This window comes from Tyto alba, unplaced genomic scaffold, assembly GCF_018691265.1.
Source record: "Tyto alba isolate M040663 unplaced genomic scaffold, T.alba_DEE_v4.0 Super-Scaffold_2, whole genome shotgun sequence".
NCBI classification, from domain to species: Eukaryota; Metazoa; Chordata; class Aves; order Strigiformes; family Tytonidae; genus Tyto; species Tyto alba.
In genome coordinates, this window is record NW_024881282.1 from 24313138 (window position 1) to 24334487 (window position 21350).

Here is a 21350-nt window from a genome sequence, read left to right on the forward strand (position 1 = left end):
TGTCAAGTATTCAAATGATGTCTTTATTGTAAACATTTACTTTATTGTGCATTCTCATTAAATGTATGGTTTAGTTTGACAAATACAGCTTTTTTTAATTATTTCAGGAAGAGACCTCAGTCATGCTCCACAAGTGGTAGCAACCCTGTGTTCTGGGGGCAGGGTTAAGCACACAGCTGAGAATTAGCTTCTTTTAGTGCTGAATAGATGTGTTTATTCACAGATATTCACCTTACTAGAAGCAGTTCCTATGCTCAGAAAATGTACCAGCTTTGAAAACCAGCACAGTTGCCTTTGATATCCTCATTTTAATTGCAGTGTCTCACACCAAGTGAAACTTCCGAAATGGCAGAAACTTCTAAGTTTAAAATAAAGCTGAAGTGCCAAAGTTAAAAGCACTGTTACCTCTGGCTTCCTTCACAGTCAGTGTAGAGAGAGGATCCTGTGCCCCAGGAGAAGAGCTTCCGTATCATGACCTGAAGGTGCCTGGTTTTGCTGGCAAAGAAGAAAATCTATCTACTCACCTTAGCACTTCATTAAGTCCACAAAGTTACATGAGTGAAACAAAGTCTACATAATTCTACACCGGTGACAAAGACTTGTGTTGTACTGTTGCTAGATCGTTGTAGTAATATCAAGAAAACAAGCAGTGTAAGATCCACTGCTGTTGAAATGTACAACAGACATAGTATTTAGTGCATTATTGATAATAAATGTTTGCACTATTGAATTCTTATATTTTATTAGCAATTTCTTCACTATTTTATGACACAGTATTCTAGTTTTCATGTGTAACATGTAAGTTTAAGCTAGGAAACTCCTATATTTTCTTTTGACTTCTACTCTGCCATTGAACTTTTGATCATAACAGATCTGAAAATTTATGTCATTTTGAAATTCTAAGCTTATATTGTCTTTATCAAATAGAAGAAGAATTGACTTGAGAGTAGATGATTAAAATATATTTCTCAGTGTTAATGTATAAAATTTCATTAAGAAAATTAAAATTTTAGACTTTGATGAGTATAGAAAAAGAGTTAGTTCAAGTTTTATTTTTAAAGTATTTGGTGTCCATCAGCTGCTGTAAAACTATGCCTAATATTGTTTTTCACATAAAATGTTATGCCATTAATATCCATACGAAATAAGTTTTAGGAGACCTCATTTAGATTCCTTTTTTCTCTTTGCCTGTAGTTTTTAAACCTAGCTACTGGATCAGAGGTTTTACTTCTTTCATGAGAAGTCACAAAATATATGGTATAACTTGGGAACTGTGCAGCTTCATTTGACTATGTAGGGAAGTATTTTGACTAGATATTTTTACATTTTTTCTCCAGGAAAAATATGTATATATATATATATATATAACACTTGGGCTATTTTTACATAAATAGCATTCTTTTTGGAGAGGGCAACATATTCTGTCTCTGAATCAAGATACCATTACTAGTGGAATATGCTATCTCATGAGGAAAACATTATTCTTAATTCATGCAGCACAGCATGAGTAAGCATCTTTCTTTTTCAAAATATACATATCTGTAAAAATCCCAAATTATACAAAAATGCATATTATTGCAGGTATGTCATTATATTATTCTCAAGTAAGAAAAGCCGTGGACAACATACTCAGACACCTTGACAAGGAAGTGGGTCGTTGCATGATGCTAACCAACATACAGATGCTTAACAAAGAACCGGAAGACATGATTACGTGAGTGCTAAAGGACAGTATATCCCTTAAAATACTGAGCTGTAATATCAGAATTTTTTCTCTATTTCTGTCTATGATGAGTCATCAGAGAAACGGCAAGAAACGAGAACATTTATCTTAGTATATACTTTGAAAAACTGTTTATGACAAGTTGATTGTACTTCGTTGCATGTTGCAGTGTTTGGAATTGAGCTGATGCTCCTCATGTAGCCAAAATCACGTGTCAATCCTATGAATATTTAGATGGTAGAAGATGAAAGCCCACACCCGTCAGCCTATGCTCAGAACGATGTTTCAGGGTATATTTGCATCACTAAACTTCAAAATGAATGCAACAAATTCTTTAATCCCTGTTAATAATAATCTTTCAAAATTCCCATTACTATTCATGCAGGTCATTTTGTGATAAGACTTGGATTTAAGCCCTACCACACCATAACATAATCAAACCAGTATGTCTCAAGAAGGGTTGAACAGCATTTTACACTCTCATCCAAAATTATTAATGAGGGAAATTTACTGGAGCGAGTTCTAGTGAGGTGGACATCTCGTAGACTTTCGAAACACAGAGACATCATTTGACACATGCAGAGCACAGATTGTACTGATCCCAACTGTAAAGAGACCTTGCATATCTCTCCTGTCAGAGGAGTGGACGTGGTGGTTACGTTAGAAGAGAAACAACCCCTGGAAAAAAGTTTGAGGTGTAATGAAAAGGACTTTCATCTCTTCGAGATTTTTCTTCATATACTATCAAAAAAAGACAACTTGCTAAAAGTACTGTGATTTTAGAGTCATTGTAGATAAACTGCAATGACTGGCCAAATTCAGCTGCCTTTTACAGCTGATAAAATATTCAAGTTTTAATGTCATTCTCTGCCCTTGTTTGTTACTGTGACTTGGGTAGATGAGACTGTAAACTCTTTGTGTCTTTAGCATTGTCTTAATTTATTTATATTAATTGCTAATATTGCTATCTGATAATATTTCATATTTTTCCTCTAGTACTATCCAGCATAATGCTCAGTACTCACAGCCAGTTTTCATAACCATTTTGGGTATCCAGGCTTTTGCAAGAGGGAAAGTGAGTTCTCCCAAAGGATAATTGCACAGTAAAACCTTGAGCACTTAGAGAAGTGTACTTAAGCTTATTTATAAAAGTCCTTTCTATGGTTTCTAAGCATCACCAAAGTGTTGTTTGTTTTTAAAATCGGTGAACAAATAGACTTGAAAGAGTTTTAAATTTCAGGAAATCTTATGGTTTGATAGTAACTTTTGTCAGGGACACAAAGATTTTAAGGTTTCAGGATATGTAGGTTATTGTATTTTTATGTTGTACTTTATATCCAGATAAACTGTAAATTAACATATACACTTGAAAGGAAAAATGCATTAGAACACGTTTTTAGTTGTTCTTCCAAAGAAAAAAAATATCTGGGATGCTTAATTGTCAGTTGATCTCAAACCATGTGAACTCATGAAAAACATCATTAGCTGTTAGTATCAGTGTTTAAAATGGCCCTGTTAAAAACTGCATTGTGCGTAATAACCAAAAAATCCAATATATTATTTTTATGTAATTGCTTATCATTTTATTCACAGAAGTTCATGCTTCACTAGTTAGGTATTTATTTTGAGTTTGCATGGGCTTTAATACATAGATACCACACTACATTTATCTCTATTTTAAAGTTATGGCTTTTGTCATATTTACGTATAGCTAATGTTATTGTATAAACTGAATATAATAATGATATTTTTAATAACAAGAATCAGAGGGAAATAGCTAGGCAATGAATAGTCATAACATTGTAAAATATACAGATTCTGGAATTTTCTTTGGCAGTGTTAGACATGCTTCTGTATTTAATGGCTGATTCTTTAAACATTTATTGTTGAAGCAGTAAATGCCACTCTGAAGAGTCTTACTAAAATCCTGACTCAGGACTGTTCTTTGCATCCTCCGCTGGGATATGGATTTCAATACTGGTTACAATTACGTTCCAACATCTAGTCAGAACAGGGCATCCGTTTTTCTAACATACCAACCTGTTCTTGCAAGTACTTCAGAGATTTTTGCTGACAACGCCTAACTAAAACCTGATACTGCTGGTATGGAAACACAAGTTTCCAGGTGAGGACAGCTGTCAGTATGTTCATCCAGAGCTCGTCCTGTTGCATCGTGAGTCAGAGATGACTGCAGAGCCCTGCGAGGCCCCCGTTGCCAGACACTTCTCATGCTGTGCCTGGTAGCTTAGATAAGTTGGGAACTTGAGCCTCAGATTTGGATCTTTTCCTTCCAGTCTTCTGGGCAGCTGATAAACCACAGAACACCCACAGATTTTATATTTATAAATAATTACTCATTTGCCTTCAGAAGAGTTTCCTCTCAGACTATTATTTTACATGCCTCCATTTTAAATGCACAAACTGTTTACCCTCGCTGCGGACTGATAATAAGGAAACTCTGAAAAGTTCACTTTCCATTTCAAGTCAGCAGGGAAGACTCATTGGTTTGCCTGCAGATAAAGTTGCCAGTGGCACTTTACTGTTTACAACTGTAAGAATATATTATTGTCCCCTAGTTATTAATCCAATAGTAGTTCAAAGGGATTTGTTTATAACCACATTCTCAGATGAGATGCATTTTACTCTTTTTCAAGTCAGTTGCTGACACATTCTTTCAAGTTCTATCTGTTAGGATACAGATACAGTGAGACAGAGATAATTCGTTATGAAAATAGTTTCCCCTCATTGTACAATTTAAGTCAATAGATTAAAATCGTATAATCATTTTATTAATGTAATACACTTCCAAGCTGATAAGTATATAGGCTGTTAAGAGAAAGGATGGCATTCACTACAAAACTGTCTTTAATCTTTGAATTAAGTGAGCCTAACGTCAGTTTATGCTTTTTCTGTACCCATTATTTCAATGAATGCTTAGTGTTACTCTGTAAATCTTATCTCAGACTTGTGAGACGGTACTGCATTCAGCCTTTCTGTGTGACTGAACACAGAAGTGAGGTATCCAAATGCAATGTCCTCTGCTGGGTGGAGAGGCAGAATGATATAGTAAACAGGGCATTGGACTGGGGTGCAGGAAAACTAGGTTCATTTTCTGTTTTGTCACTGAATTTCAGTGTGGTATTAAGTAGCTCACAGTGCTTCTCAGTGTCTCTCTTTCCCCCCCCCCCCATTCTTCTCTAGTTTGATCAGAAGCTTATTAAAGCAGGAACAGTCTTTCTCTGCTTGTTTATAGGAGGGTCCCTAAATAGTACGCTGTTCTTTTGATTCCTCCAAAGCATGTTACAGGCTAATAGTTAATAATATTGTGGGAAAGACTGTACAGTTTGAAATGCTGATATGCTTTGGTTATTTCCTTTATACTTAATCATCAAATAATAGATCATTGAGTTAAAAATGAGCAAGTTAAACACATTTTGGGGTCTGTCTGAAGGACTTCTTTAATCTACATTCTTACAAAAATATGGGAAACAAGTCAGAAAACTACCCTATCTGTTGTGAAAATAATCAGCAGCTGAATCTTGAGTTAGTTTTAGAAGACTTAAGGACTCCCAACCTAGTTTTTGTGTCATGCTGAAATTTAGACTCAACCACTTTCCCAGGCTGTTAGGGAGCAGTTGAGCCATTCCATGGATCAGAGCAGCCTTGGGGCTACTAAAACATGGTTTAGCTGATAATGGTTGCTAAAGTGCTGCTATCTCAGGGAGGGATCAACAGAAACTCTCTGGCCATACCTACCTCTAAATTATGCTTCTTTTCCAGTGTAATAATGTGTGGTGTGCAGTTTCCACAGATCTGTGCCCTGCTGAGGGCAACTGTCTGGATCTTCAGTCTTGTTATCTGGGCTTCTTACATAGCTGCTATTTTCTTTATACAGCTGGTGTAATATAGCTGCACTGGGGAACACCCCAGTTTCTTCCTCATTGCCTCATTCAAAGCTTTCATCACACAATGCTGATCTTGATGGATGAATCCTCCTACATTATAACTCCATCTTGATATATCTGCCAGTTCCTCTCAGAAAGAAACAAATGAGTCAGTAATAATTGATTTTTCAAGTACAGTATAGGTACGGTTCATGGAAAATGTCCAAATCAAGCCATTCATTCAATCGAAACAATTTTTCATGTTTCCTTCTTATTTCATTTATGGTGTCTAGCTTTCTGTCCTGATGTTCTTAGTAGGCCTCTGGCACTCCATTATTTCCAGCCTTTTTCTGAAAAACTGTAGGTGGATCATTTAACACAGTTCCTTGTTAAGCTTAGTCAAAATTCTGGTTTAATTTTTCAGTGGTGAAAGAAAACCAAAAATCGATCTGTTCAGAACATGTGTTGCTGCTATTCCTCGATTGCTTCCTGACGGAATGTCAAAACTTGAGTTGATCGACTTGCTGGCAAGGTAAGCTCTTCAAGCATTAAATACTGCTCAGGGGAAACAGAATGAAAAACTGATCTGCAGAACATATAACTGTTTCTTAGACAAAACTATATGCTTATAAAAAGTAATTTGCTATTAATTAAGACATAGAAACCCTAGCATCTTTTTGGAGTTACTGTGTTTTTAAAATTATAATTTCCTAACTTTATAAGAGAGTATATAAATCATCCAGAACTGTTTTCCATCAGTATGTAGGTTACATGTTATTTACTATTATTCATGATATTCACCATTTATTATCCTTTTTTAACCATCACATCATTCCAATTAACAGGAGATAATATCTTTTCTGTGTAGTGGAGAAAGTGGAGATACCTGCTTAGTTCTGATTTATGATTCCCACATGTCTGTTTGGTAAAACAGAATGTGTCAGATGTGGTATCTTTCAAAAAGCTTTTTAAATTTATGATTATTATTCTTATATTTAAAATAAAGAAAAGGATCAGTTTAAATATCATATCCTCCCTGCTTGGGGTCCATTGAATTTATCTAGATAGACTTCACTGGACAAGGTAATCTACAACACGTGACTGCTAAAGCAGGTAAGTTTCAAGGCGTCAAATCAGTGACTTACTGCAAATAATCATGATAACGGGTACTGGTCAGTACAGAAGAACTGGTCGTATTTCAGTTCTAGTGTCCGAGTCAAAGAATCCAGCATGTGTTATTTATGTAAAGGTATTGTGGTAGTAAATTGAGCCATGAGGCCCTTGCAACATGTTGCTCTCAGGTAACTATGACAAAACAGTCTTTGTCACTCCGTTCTTGCTTTTGAAACATCGGTGAGGAATGGCAGAAGTGGGAGCCAGAGGGTTACATGCAAAAGCATTTTTTTCAGCTCTATGAACACCCAACTCCCAGTGATACACTAAAACAGTGAAACAGTTAATTCTGCCAGTAGTAAAGAGTGCAGACAGCCAAACAAGCCAAAACTGCAGCCATCAGTAGGTGTGCTGTGGTCCATGGCCAGCTTGATTTCCTTGTGTTTACATCCTCTGCTGTAAATCACATGAGGGTTGTTTTAAATCATTACATTATCAAATTTAGCAGATACCATAATAAGTAGTTATATCAATTCTACTTAAGAGAGATGAAAAACGGCAGTTTTCCTTTAATCCAATATTTTTACTAGCTTTCTATCCCTAGTCATGGCCTTAACTGAGCTGGTAGAAAGGACATACCCATTCTGGTCACAGCTCTTCAGTCACAGATGATTGTCCAGGTCAGACTCATCACTACTCTTAAGGAAGTTTGGAGACCAATGTGGATTTCTTCATAAATCAGTGCTAGCCTTCTTAAGTCTCACAACGGTCAATATAACCACTGGTCTATCTTTATCATCAAACTTCACACAGAAAAGGTCAGTTGTGATTTTTTAGCTACAATCACTTTGTAAGCATTTCTTGGGTAATTTCCATGCTGGGACAGTGCAAACAGTAGGTCTGCTGGGTTATCTGACTCACTGTGAGAAGAAGTGAGACATCAAGAAAAGCTGAGAACGTCATCTCTAGAGCAACTTTGGGAACAATTACATGCGCAACCTTTCCCTAATAAGGGGCCCTTTGGGAAGCTGTTCTCATCTCCTACATGTACTCATGCTACAGCATATCTGAGACTTGGATAGTGTTTTAAAGCAGATTCTTGAGTATAAGCAAGGGAAACACAATTTGGGTAAAAGTAAATGAATGCATAATAGGTTGGAAAGCAGTTAGCAGACTGATCGTGGTTCAGGAGACGTATAGCATGGTGTTGAAAAAACTGGGTAAGGTCTCAGTATTGCAGAGCAGGATCACAAACTGAATGCACGTGAAAAAAAAGTGATGTTCTTATGAAAAGGCAAACCTTATTCACATATATAGGTAGGAATAAGACTAAAAGGTTTTTGAAAAAAGTTCTTCTGGTCTAGTCAGTATTAAGCATGCCTGATTTGGAGAACAACGTCTGAGCTGGAGCATTGTGGTTGAAGAAGAAACTGCTCAGAGAACAAGGGAAAAAAAGATCAGTGGGTTGAAAGAATTAGGTCTATTTGGTCTAAGACAGCATAGAAAGAAAACAGTCTACAAACATAGCTTCAGAGTAGAAAGTAATAACCTAAGGAATTAATACCTGGCCTAATCTCAATGTAAGCCTCCAGACTAGCCCAGCACCAGAGCTGCTTCTACATTCTCTATACTATCCTGTTTATTTGGGTCCAGATTGCCTACTTCTTCCAGTTATGGAAAAGTAGTCCCAGGAGGTAAGTCTTTGCTGTTCTAGAGAACGCTGCATTACAATATTGTATCTTTTCTGGGTCAGAGACTAAAATCAATACAAGGATAAAAAACTTTAAAGAGGCAAGGTTTCAGTTCCTCTCTGTTTTTGAAAAGAACCTGAGAAGCTGTTCTGCCAGGGATTTGCGTGGGTCTGTATTGTTGGAATGGAAAGCTGTTTTGTTTTACCAAAGGTAAAATAACATCTTTGGGTTAATAGGTTCTTTCAGTCACAGTTTGGTTTTAATTTTTCGTCCTCTCAACCGACGTGTCTTTCAGCAGTTTCCAGGAGGAGTGTGTAACTCAGCAGATAGACTTTCTTCCAGGACAGCTGTATTCAAATTATAAGCCATTAAGCAGATGTCAAATACATACTGTACCTTTTGCCCTTTCACTGCCCACTGAAACCATTCATTACAAATCCCAAGCAGGTCTGAAATGACTCAACGTGCAAACAAACAAACTAGCATTTACTTGCTTCCTCGAACTGCCTGTCATATAGTGGCAATACATAGATGCATTCTGTGATCAATTTGAATTTCATCTCATTTGATAATGCCATTGCAGAGTAACTTGGGCTTGGACACATACGTCTTTTGTATCTTCTTTTCCATTATTTCTTCATGTCATTGTGGAAGTTATTTCATGGATGACAATCATATTCTCAGGGGTTTTGTTTGTTTTTCTGGTTTTGGCTTGCTAGAGAGGAGACAAAAATGGTCCTTTCTTAGCACAACAAAATACTGTGTTTCCAAATTTATATAGAAAGTCATGTGTTTATTAAAACATAACAGTTATTTTTGGAGTCATATTCACCAGGGGTGACGTTTCATGGTAGTCACATTCCTCTGACTTAAATGAAACGTCCCCTGCCTCCCAATTAGGCAGCTATAATGAACCAAATTTATTGGGAGCTGCATCTCATCATACATTTCCAACTGAATGGAATTTGGTTCCTCTCCATTTGGCTGTTTTGATTTTCTTTCTCCTAGCTTTCTGTCCATTTCTTTGTAATGCATCCTCATTTTCAGCTACGTAAATTAAAAGTAGATAAAATACTTTGAAAGTGAGTTCTAACACTACAGAAAATTACAGTCTCATGGGTAATTAAAACAAAGTACATCATAAATGTAATGAACCAAAAATTGCAGAACTCACTGATAAGAATTTCCTTTATTCTGCCAAGCTACCAGCACAGAAGTGGTTTGACAATTTTTGTGTCAAAAGAAAGCATAAATAATTTTTGTGCTAGAAAAAACTCCAACATGATGCAAATACAGAAGGAAATAAAATTTGAAAATGGGATCTAAAATTGCATCATCTCTCAGAAGGACTTTGGGGGTATCTGATGTGTTTTTAAAAGTATGGAAAGTCCTGGCACTGTTTTTCCCATTTCCATATCCTAAGTTGTTTAAAACATAAAGCAGTTTTTTAATTCAAATGCTTCTTTTTATTTTTTTTTTGAGATCTCCTCTCAATAACTGTGATATTCTTCTCAGTTAAAAATTAATTTTAATTCTTAGACAGATGAGGTGTTGTGATTCTTTTATTTTTATAGTGAAAGTAAACAAATGCATAAATTATGAAATTATGTATTAACTCGTAAGCCTTTAGTTATTATAACTAAATAGAAGTTATTTTCTGAGTGAGTAAATCAAAAGTACATTTGGTTCGGGGAGACAGCAAAGTTGCCAAATTATGTACTTTAAAGATACTATCTTTTGGGAGTGTAACAAAGACTTCTTTTGGATCCATGAATATGTTCAGGCACTGTCGTAGCAAGAATTAAAGTATAAAAACAGGTTAAGGATGTTAATTGTGGTCAGTAATAATGAAACCATGATAGCATCATTGAGATTTACATTATCCTCGGGAATTTTCCATTCAGTGTTAAGTTACCGAGAAACATATGCTCCTCACCACAATAAACACTCCTTTGATTTTTATTACCTGACATTTACTTTTACTTACAGGCTGTCTATCCATATGGATGATGAACTTCGACACATTGCACAGAATTCTCTTCAGGGTCTACTTGTTGACTTTGTTGACTGGCGGGAGGATGTACTCTTCGGTTTTACTAATTTTCTGCTACGTGAGGTGAACGATATGCATCATACCCTTCTAGATACTTCACTGAAGTTGCTGCTACAGTTGCTTACACAATGGAAACTTGTAATACACACTCCAGGAAAAGCTTCTGAACAGGCAAAAAACAGATCAGCAGAGGTATGAAATCAAGAGATCTGTGTCCTAACATTTATACTAATTGAAGGCAGAAATTACGTTCCTTGGTATTGCTGTGGTTTATGTATTTTGTATTTACTCACCTGAGAAGAATTCACTACGTAAGATTTTTTTAAGGTAATTAGTTCAGGTGTCTTATGAGGACAGCTATGTCCTTGTGTAATAACGGCAGATGTTATTGTTGTTGAGCAACATAAGAGAATGCATGTCAAACTGAAATATGCACATGAACAAAAGCACATAAAGTGAAATCAGTGTTACGTAGATGTGGTAGAAGGACATTTTCCCAGGACTGAAACTGATTGATAATGCTAGTGGGAACACTAAGAAGAGAGAAGTGGGTCTTCCTTTCCCGTAGCCATTTCATTTAGTCGATTCAGAAACATCAAAGAACCCAATTGTTTCTACAGCCTGCTGTCTCCATGTGTTACAAACATTCCTGGGAACTGAACAGCTTTGCTCCTGCTCCTCCCATCTGCACTGTCTCACAGATATTTTCATTATGAGAGATGATTTTCAGGCTTCTTATCTCCTAATTCGATCACATTGGAAATGTTTTCCTTTGGGCAACCATGATGTCTGCTTTATATCATAGAGGACCATTAATTAATAGGTAATAATAATATTACAAAATAGGCAACACCTACCTAAGGTGTTGCCTGCTACAGGATCAAAGAAGGTCCTGAGGACCTGCTAACTGGAGTAGAAAAAGTGTGAAGTCTTCACAGTCTGACTTACCCTTTCTTTTTTTAATGGAGGATGGAACAAAGCAGTTAGTTGAATTGCAAATTAGAGGGAGGGGTTTGGCCAAAGGATGCTGCTCATATATTGGTTTTGTGGAACAAGGTAACTTAAAGCAACAAAACGTAATTGTCTGAGGGAATGCTCTCAGTCTCCTACACCAATATCCACGTTGCCTCTGCGTTTTGTTTCTTTACATGTCCTACTTGAATATTTCTTGGAGACCTGGTTTTCAAACACCGTCACTCCATTTTTCACCCTTTTCACTGTTCTGCAGTTGATACCAAATGGATCCAGCCACAGGATACAGTCTGAAAGAAGCCCCTATTCTAATGTACTACATGCAGTCGAAGGATTTGCACTGGTTCTGCTGTGTAGTTTCCAGGTTGCTACACGTAAACTAGCTGTTTTAATCCTCAGAGAGATCCGTGCTTTATTCCTGGCGCTTGGCCAGGCAGAGGTATGATTTTCCTTTTCTGGAACTTTGAATTAAAATTTTCCAAAGATAAAGCTCAAAATTGCTATTACAGTTGCTTTTAAACATATTTGCTGCAGTGTAGCAGGTATGCACTTAGTTTATAAAAAACATTTGGTCTGAGCTTACCATTTCGATTTGCCTTAACACTGCAAACCTTTCTGTGTAGTCAACAATGTAACATTAATAACATGTAAAAGAATTTGAAGGGAAACATGTACAGCAACTTAATGTTTTCTCTTGGCATGATGTGAATGTAAAAGACACTGTAAAGTCTTTTTTTACTGCACAGATCATTTTTGTATTGTCAGGGTTATAAATTTGTATTGGAAATGAAACTCATTCCTGTAGCATACTATTCTGTAAAAAAAACAGAGCATAAGACACATTTAAGATTATTCACATACATTTGCCTTGTATAGTAAAGACCTCCAAGTCTTTTTTATGGATATAGAGAATCACGTTGTGTGTTGGTGGTCACAGCTCAGTGAGCCATCTAAATGCCTAAGAACACAAATATGTGTGTTCATGGCAAAGGAATGCTTTAATAAACAGTAAGCTAACTTTTCAGTCTTTTGATACGAGCTATCCAAAGACATTTGGGATTTTCTGATACATGCTTTTGTTCAGTAAGCAGTGAGATAGAGCCACAAATTAACTTAATTTCAAACCACAGCCCGGAGTTGGTTCTGAAATTAATAGGAAAAAGACAAAATGCACCCATCGTTACCAATGATTTTTTTAGCCATTTTAGGTTCATGTCATAATTTTTAGGTGGTTGTTTCATGTAATAGAAAAATAAGAAGGGAAATAATTTTGTCAGGAGAGCAGCTAACTTGTGTTCTCTGTGTTATGCAGGATGATGACAGGCCTATGATTGATGTAATGGATCAGTTGAGTTCTTCTATTCTGGAAAGTTTTATTCATGTGGCTGTTTCAGATTCAGTAAGTAGTGCTTCACTGTTGCTGCTAGTGTTTACATAGTGCATGGACCTAACAAATATCAGACATGAAATACTAAAAATAAAGCTGCTAGAAATCAAAGAAATCATACAACTTTAAGGCTCCAGCCATCTACCCAAGAGCTCCAAGGCTCCACAATGTCCCAGACAATCTGTTCCATGAAAAAAATCACACTGTGGGTATAGAAGATACTGCCTATAGAGAAGAAAAAAATTATAAAATTTATAATCAAAGCTACGTAGATTCTGGACCTGTGACCTGCATCCAAAAGAACCATTGAAAAGGCCTTACTTCCAGCACCACCTAATGCTTGGGGTGCCTGAAAGTCACTCACTGCTGTCATCTGTTCCAGAAAGGAATAAGTTTTAGCTCCCCTGTGTGCTTAGAAGTGGCTCTACCTGCAAACCTAAGCCTGAACTCCAGAGCAATTCACAGCTGGAGTGAATCCCTGCTTTCGCTCTCTCGTGGGTTTAATGTGCTTCACATGCCACCAGAGGAAGCTAAGATTCAGTAAGCATTTTGAATGAAAAAGTGTCAGCAGAACTGATTTATATCGTAACTGATTTAGAGATTAGTACCCTTGCCCAGAGAGCAAAAACTATCAATTTTGGGCACTTTTCAGCCTGATTAAGTTTAAAACAGCAATCAGACCTTGCCCCATGAGTGCCCTTTCCTGGGGTAGGAAGGGGACATAAACTGGTGGTGGAATCAGGCCACTGTGTAGCTCAAAACAGGAGAGTTGGAGGATTGGAAACTGAGCAAGCAAGAGACATTCTGACTCTGTAATCCAGGAATTAGTAAATTCATCTGAAATAACAGTACCTGGGTTTCAGTGTTGCAGTTTCTATAGGGAAAGGTTTGGATTTTGTGCTTTAATTCTGTGCATCAGTAATATAGCAAAGCAAATGTGTTGCCTGTGTACCCGATTTCTGACAACTACATTGGGGAGTGGTAATTTAGTGATTACTTTTGTAACAGTGGATGCAGGATGCAGGCAACTGTTCCATCCTAATTGAGGTCTGATAAGTGAATAAAAAGGATGCCAAAGTACATGTTTTAAGTTTTCATTTCACAAAATTGTTTTCTTAAGACAAAATTTAAATTTCAGTAGAGAACTGGTTTGTTGATATGAGAACCCTACTTGCCACTGAAGATAAGTGGATTAAAACTGCTTAAGCATCTGCGCTTCAGCCTCTTAATTCTCTACACACATATTCAAATGACCCGATGAATTCTCAAGAATATTTATTAATAGAATTGGTATTTATCATATCGTCATAGCATGTAGGAGTCTTAATCATGGGCTAAGGCTCTGTTCAGACAATGAATGTAAGGGACAGTCTATACCTATCACAGACTGCAGCGTCACACAAGAGGCAGTGGATGGGTACAGGCATCAGGGAGAATAGAAAGTAACAATGCGTTTGCATTGGTCAACATAATCATTGGTTATTGTGGAGTTTATGGGCAAGTTATTGTGCCTACTGCAGTAAGTAAAAGTTTGAGGAGGAACCAGAGGGGAAATAATGATGTAGCTCTTATCAGCATTTATAAAAAAATCAGCATTTATAAAAAAAGTGAAAGGGCAATGTGATGGGAAACATAAAACTGTCAGTCTAAAAAGTCCAACAGAAGTTGGCCATGGAGCTTGAAAATACAGACAAGTACTAAGGGGGAACATGGCAGGGAATAAATGACTGTCATGGTGATTTTTTACCTTTTCTCTCCATAGACAACAATCCCATTAACACACAGCGTGGATTTGCAGTGGCTGGTGGAGTGGAATGCTGTCCTCGTAAATAGCCATTATGATGTGAAAAGTCCTTCCCATGTGTGGATATTTGCACAGTCTGTTAAAGATCCATGGGTTCTCTGTCTCTTCAGTTTTCTTAGGCAGGAAAATTTACCAAAACATTGTCCTACAGCTCTCAGCTATGCCTGGCCGTATGCTTTCACGAGGCTACAGCTGATAATGCCTCTTGTGGATCCAAAGTAAGTGGCAATCTGCATTTAACTTACATTTTTGATGGGTTGTGTGATTTCAGTACAAGCCTTTTTCAGTCTTATGTTTCAGTATTGGTCCGTAAATCCTGCAAGGTGCTACCCAGACATTCAGTTTTGAGTTTCATAATTGCAACTTGTAAGGTGGAAAACTCTAGTTTTCTACCTTCGTTGATTTTTTGCATGTAGCATGTCATGTTGAATGTGGCTGGTGGATTTGTAGCACGTTTTATTCTCCTTAAAATATTTTGAGACACTGTGTAATTAAGATTGGGAAATTATTTTAATACTTTTAATTTATTTTTAAATTCTAGTATTCCTGTTAATGCAAAGAAAACAAGTACAGCAAGCAGTGGAGACAACTATGTTACTTTGTGGAGAAACTATCTTATTCTCTGTTTTGGAGTAGCAAAGCCCAGCATTATGAGCCCAGGACACTTGCGTGCTTCAACACCAGAGATCATGGCTACCACTCCCGATGGAACAGTGAACTACGATAATAAGGTGATGCACCCTGTTTCATACAAGTCATTCATTTAGAAGAGTTTTAAACTTCCATCTGCATGCAAAATCATATCGTGATGGAAGTATTTCATTTAGGGGAATATTTTGATATACGCAAACTTCTTAAGGCACATATTTAACAATTAAAACATCTGTATAATCTGTATCAATGCAGTGTGTCCATAAATATTTGGCAAAAGCCATGGCATTTTCAAAATATCACTTTTTTTTTTTTCTCACATTCTGAGTGATGTATATTGAAAATACAGAAGTTCTGGACATACGTGTTGAAGTTAACTTTTGCTTGTCATCCCCTTTCTTTCCTTGTATAGCACTCTGAATTGTATATTTATAACATCATTAAACAATAAGACGGATTTCTGAATAAACATTGTGTGCCTGTCGAACATGAAGAAATATTATATGAAATGCAGTTTCAAGTAGTAGCGACCTGAGAGGAGCAGTAGCTCCACACATGCAATTACTGGAATATTTTAATGAAACAAGAAATTAAGTAAATTACAATAATCCGAGTGAAAGCAGAGGTTTCCCAGATGCATTTCCTTGCTGGGCCTTATTGAGATGATTGTGATGTAACAGCCATCTAGTTAGACTGATGTATTGATATCCATAATGGTAAAATCATTGCAGCACATTTAAAAAATACATACTGATTCTTGAACAATGCTTTTTGTTTTTTTAAAAAAAAAAGTATTTATATTGATAATCCTGACAATTAAACGTCAATAATTTCTTAATATATTTTAGGCTATTGGAACTCCATCTGTTGGAGTCTTACTAAAGCAGCTAGTGCCTTTGATGAGACTTGAAAGCATAGAAATAACAGAATCACTTGTATTAGGATTTGGAAGAACAAATTCCCTTGTTTTCAGGTACTTCCCCACTTATCATATTCTCAATTATTTGCCTCTAATCCAAATGCATTATTTTTGTTGTAATTTAAGTATACTCAGATTTTTATTTGTGCTTCAGACGTTTGTTTTTATCTATCGAATAAAATATCGATGCTTTTCAGAGGAGACTAGTTTTTGTTTACAAAGATTTTCTTTTAATGTAGGGAATTAGTAGAAGAACTTCACCCACTAATGAAAGAAGCCCTAGAAAGAAGACCAGAGGTTAGTTGCAGAAATTAAATGTACTAGTTTGATTAAACTGCAAAATGAATTTAAAAGTACTAATTCTGTCTCTTTGAAATACAAAGATATTCTTTTGTACTAAGTAACAAGATCTGTGGGCAAGAAGAATTTTATTAATTGTGTATAAGAGCAGAACATAAAATAATTCCATAAAAGGCTAGTTTAATTTAAATTCTATTAGTGTTACAAAATGTACAGTATAGAAAGCCATTCTGAGGAAAAAGTTCCAGTCAAATGTGTAACCTCCTCATATGGAACTCAGATATATTGGAATTCCACTTTCAATATCTGGAAAAAAAATAACTTGTAACACAGCTGGGCTACAAGCATATTTTGCAGCAGTGTTCAGATGTGCTTTTTATTTGCAGGTTAGGCAGGGTCACCTATTTCAACTTCCATTGACTACATTTTTTCATTCTAAATACAGCAGGTTAACTGACATCATCAGTGTTTTCACCTCCATTATAGTATTCTCTTTTGTATAATAGAAAGTTGTGCTTGAAGGGATCCCAACAGATCATCTGACCTGTCCAAGGGAGGATGAACTAGTCTTGTGTCCTTCCTGACAGATGTTGTCTAAACTGTTCTTAAAAACTGGTGGTGGTAGACTCTGTAGCTTCAGTAGTTTAGTCACAGGATGCACCTATGCAGCTAAAGGGAAGAGCCATGGGGAGAGCTTCAGTATGGGACCTGAGTTGCCGTTCTGCTCAATCTTCCCTCCCTGGCTCAGTTTTGGACCGTTCCAGCTGGCTCCAAGACAGAAATTTGAGATGGCCCTGGAGGTAGCTCCTTCACAGGAACAAGCCCCAGAAGGCACCAAGCCACCAGACACTGTCCCCCAGACTACACCAGTTGCTTTTGCTTCCCCTCATCCCCTACCTCCCTGTGCGCAGCAGCCTATGGGCCAAGTTGCAAAACCACTGCTCCGACTGCGGCACAGCCCTCGGGTTAGAGCAGGCAGAGTGTGGTAAGAAAACACGCGGTGGATAATGTCTTTGGCCAGAGAAGCACTTGCATGAGTCCCAGTAGGCAACGGAGACATAGCCAGCCTTCTTGAGGTCTTCTGGAACAGTGTGAATGTGGGCACCCTGTGCTACTTGACTTTAGGGCCATGAACAGCCCCTGTCTCTGTTTACCAGTGTAGATACAGCCATTGCCTCCATTCAGCTCTGCTGAGAAGCCTGCATGGCTGTGTACTGAAAGCAGTGTTGTTCCAGTAATACTGTGTCCTACCCAGTCGTATTTACCTGGTTCTCGATTGATTTCAAGCCGTATGATCACTACTCTGCCCTTCACAGCTGTTTCAATAGGGTATTGTCACGGTGACCTGGTGTGCTATCCCCATCTGCCAAGTCATAGTCTTTGGTGCAGAAGCCATGCAGGAAATGCTGGTCAGGAAGAAGTTAAATCATTAATAGGTGGACAGAGGATCTCAGCTATGCCCAGTATGGAAATAAACAAAAATTACTTCACTTGTCAGGAGCTTTATTTATGTTAAGTTTTATGTGGACAATTCTTAGTAATTCTGTGTCTGGCAAACATTCACTACCATTTCAACTCTGTGTTGCTTCACACCTCAATTCACTTGTGTGCCTTCCATCCCTATGAAGTAATTGATCTGACGGTCACTAGTTTTGATACTGGGCAGAAGTGAGTTAATACACGTTAGTGCAGCCACTTGCCTCTGCCTTTCTGCCCATGCACCACTGAAGACAACTTAGACTTGAAAGGCCTTTTCTAGAGACATACATATCTGATCTACCCTCAGGAAAGGAATCACAAGAATGCAGAGGTTCACAGTGTGCTGTAAGAGCAAATTTAGCACATGAAATGTCAGTAGAGGAATATGAAAACAACAGGCTGCAATTTTTAATTCCTATATTGCTCCTGATACGAAGAACTGGGCCACCTTACTGCTGACAGCACCACCAGTAAACCCGGGAGTGACTGTATGGGTCATGTGCCTGTAGAAAACATGGCAGGCCTCCATGTCAGCAGGCAGGTATCCAACACGTCAGAAATAACGTCCTTGAACTGACATATGCTGTGACTAGAAAGAGAGTTACCAACACGGCCAAGAACTGCAGGGGTAAACCAAAATGGACATTACATAAGATTCGCCATGTGGGCACTCGCACAGAGCTTGCCAGATCGCCTCTGACGCTGCTGCAGGAAGCAGCTGGCCATGTTAAATACCGTGCTACGGCAAAACTGCTTTTTTCTCTACATGTGCTTCCTGGAAACTTTAAGGTGAAAAGGAAGAAAACCAGGGCTCTGAATAGGACAAATCAAATGGCATAATTATTTGAATAAAGTCCTTGGCTAGGATGGTGCAGATTGGCAGCCCTGGGTCAGAATAGCAGGGAAAGTACCACTTCCTTTTCCCAAACATCTGCTGCTGGCTATCGGCAGAGCCAGAGTACTAGGTGAGATAAGCCTTTGATCTGCCTCAGTATGGCTGTTCTTACGTTCTGAAGAGGAAAAATGGAGCTTTCTCAGAGATTTTCTGGCAGCAAATTTGTTTGAGTGCGCTAGAAGCTTTTTGACCTTCTCACATATTTTGCTTAGTGGAGATGCAGGATACAAAGAAACAAGTCAATTTAGCCCTTCAGCAAAGAACAGGCCTTGTTACATTCACATCTTTCAAGGCAAGGTAGAAGACAGAGAGGACAGCTTCCTAGAAGACAATGAGATACAGTGAACCAGTTAACAACAGTGCAGTCCTGTTCTGTGGGAGAAGTGTGCTAACTGTGTGTACAACCACTGCAGTCAGCACATCCAAGTGTGTGCAAGAGCTGTGTCTGCTAGGAGCTAACTTGAATTCGGGTGATCATGTAGCTGCAGCATTGCCAAGTTCAAGTATGGCTAATCACTAAAATATTTTCCTGGGCTCTGAATACCCCTTCTGCAGTTTACAATGCTTCCAGCACCCAAACTAGATGGTATTAAGCTAACATGAATATCTTTGCTACTGAACATAACATGTTTTTTGACACAGAAACATTGAATATTAGTTAATTTTTATCCAGTATTTCACTATTTAATTTCCACATTTTCAGTGAAGACCAAAGTAACTGTTAAGTTTGTTCGAGAATAGTTACAAAGACAAAAGTTTGATCATATTTAGTTCTATGTTAATGCATAAGCACACTGTTAATAAATATCCAAAAGCAATCAAGTTCCTTCGTGAAAAAAATCCTTAAAGTGGAGGTCTTAAATGTCACAGCTGTACTGACATTTCAGAAGTTAATAGTTTTTAATGTATGCACCTATGCATATAAAAAATGGTTGCTTTTTTAAAATTTCAAGAACAAGAAACGTCGTGAACGCCGAGATCTACTAAGACTGCAGTTACTGCGAATTTTTGAACTACTTGCTGATGCTGGTGTTATAAGTGACAGGTAGGACTATCACTCATATATATTGATCTTTAAATGAAATAATTGTCAGTGTTTACAACACTGACTTTATGTTGGTATGTTCTTTGAAGAATTGTGTAATCTGTGAGATACGGAGAGATTTTTATGCATTTTTTCAGAAAGCTGTAGTATAACTACACCATTACTCTATATTAATGTACAACTTTCCTTTACACTAGTACAAATGGAGCCTTAGAAAGAGATACATTAGCCCTTGGAGCCTTGTTCTTAGAGTATGTTGATCTGACTCGCATGCTTCTGGAGGCTGAAAATGATAAAGAAGTCGAAATCCTTAAGGATATGAGAGCACATTTCAGTGCAATGATTGCCAACCTGATTCAGTGTGTTCCAGGTATGAGGCTAAATTATCTCAACATACTATGAAATTGTACTTAATTTATATATTGGAAAAGTAATTTTTTTTCTCTGCCTTTTTCACTGCTTGTGAATTGTCGTATAATGAATGAAAAGGGGAATGTGGGCAAAAATGTGTTCAAAACTCTATTAATAAAACAGTAAACCTTGATGAAGCTTGTATTATTCATCTGTAGGAATCACGTCCTTAAAAGTCCAGCAAAGAAATTGTCTGTAGCCTCTAGGAACTCCAGATTTCTTTGACATAAGGCCTTATTTTCTTCCCTTTGACTTTATTAACAGACTCTTCATAAACTCAGACAGGCCTTGAAGAACATAGTAGGTGCAGAAAATGTAAAATATTAAACATAGTGAAAAACTTGCCCGAGATGTTGAGATTGTATCCCATGTTATGTGATTCCAGTTGTACAGCAAAGATTTCTCCAATTGATTTAATGCTTTTTATATATTGCAAGATCACTTCAGAAATGTATTGTAATTCCACTAGCAAAAAATAATTAAAAAAAAAAGGCTGCTTTAAAGTCCTCTGTGTAATTACTGTAAAATAAGGTCTGGAGTTTACTCAGTCTATGTAAATCTGCTATCTCCAGGTCATTTATGACAGGACATAGCAGCATTGGTAGCAACAAATAAAAAGCAATTCAAAATAGTAAAGTAAGGAAATAAATCATTTACAAATGCTTTCATGTAAGTTTCCAGTGTGCAAATTTTGTCAAAGTTGTATGGTTGCTTTCAGCTATAAGATATGTAGAAATCATATAATAGTTGAACAAAATAAGGAAAGATGGCATCCCTGCTACTCTCATTTAAAAACCTCTTTGGACTGAGTGTTGTCAAGTTCTTAGCTGCTGATAAGAAACAAAATACTGAATTTCTTCCCTCTTCTAAATGATGCTCATGAACAGTACAGAATTTCCCTAGTAGTTATTTTGCCATGAGTATTTGCAAAGGCCTTCCCCTTTGCATTCATTCTTATGTTCTACAAGGCAGGTGACTAATGACTGCATGTTCTATGAATTTTCCATAAGGAAGCAGCCATGT

At 37.2% G+C, this 21350-nt stretch overlaps 1 protein-coding gene across 6 annotated transcripts in view; it reads left to right on the forward strand.

Annotated features, from left to right (window-relative positions):
• FRY (FRY microtubule binding protein) overlaps positions 1–21350 on the forward strand; it is a 247097-nt gene that overhangs the window by 147538 nt on the left and 78209 nt on the right. For all 6 annotated transcript variants that reach the window (XM_032982793.2, XM_032982794.2, XM_032982788.2 and 3 more), the window contains exons 16-26: positions 1582–1714; positions 6032–6139; positions 10401–10656; positions 11693–11875; positions 12749–12835; positions 14586–14845; positions 15169–15358; positions 16127–16251; positions 16437–16494; positions 19825–19916; positions 20114–20286. In XM_032982793.2, the coding sequence (XP_032838684.1) occupies positions 1582–1714; positions 6032–6139; positions 10401–10656; positions 11693–11875; positions 12749–12835; positions 14586–14845; positions 15169–15358; positions 16127–16251; positions 16437–16494; positions 19825–19916; positions 20114–20286 (1665 nt within the window). The remainder of the gene's footprint in view (positions 1–1581; positions 1715–6031; positions 6140–10400; positions 10657–11692; positions 11876–12748; positions 12836–14585; positions 14846–15168; positions 15359–16126; positions 16252–16436; positions 16495–19824; positions 19917–20113; positions 20287–21350) is intronic.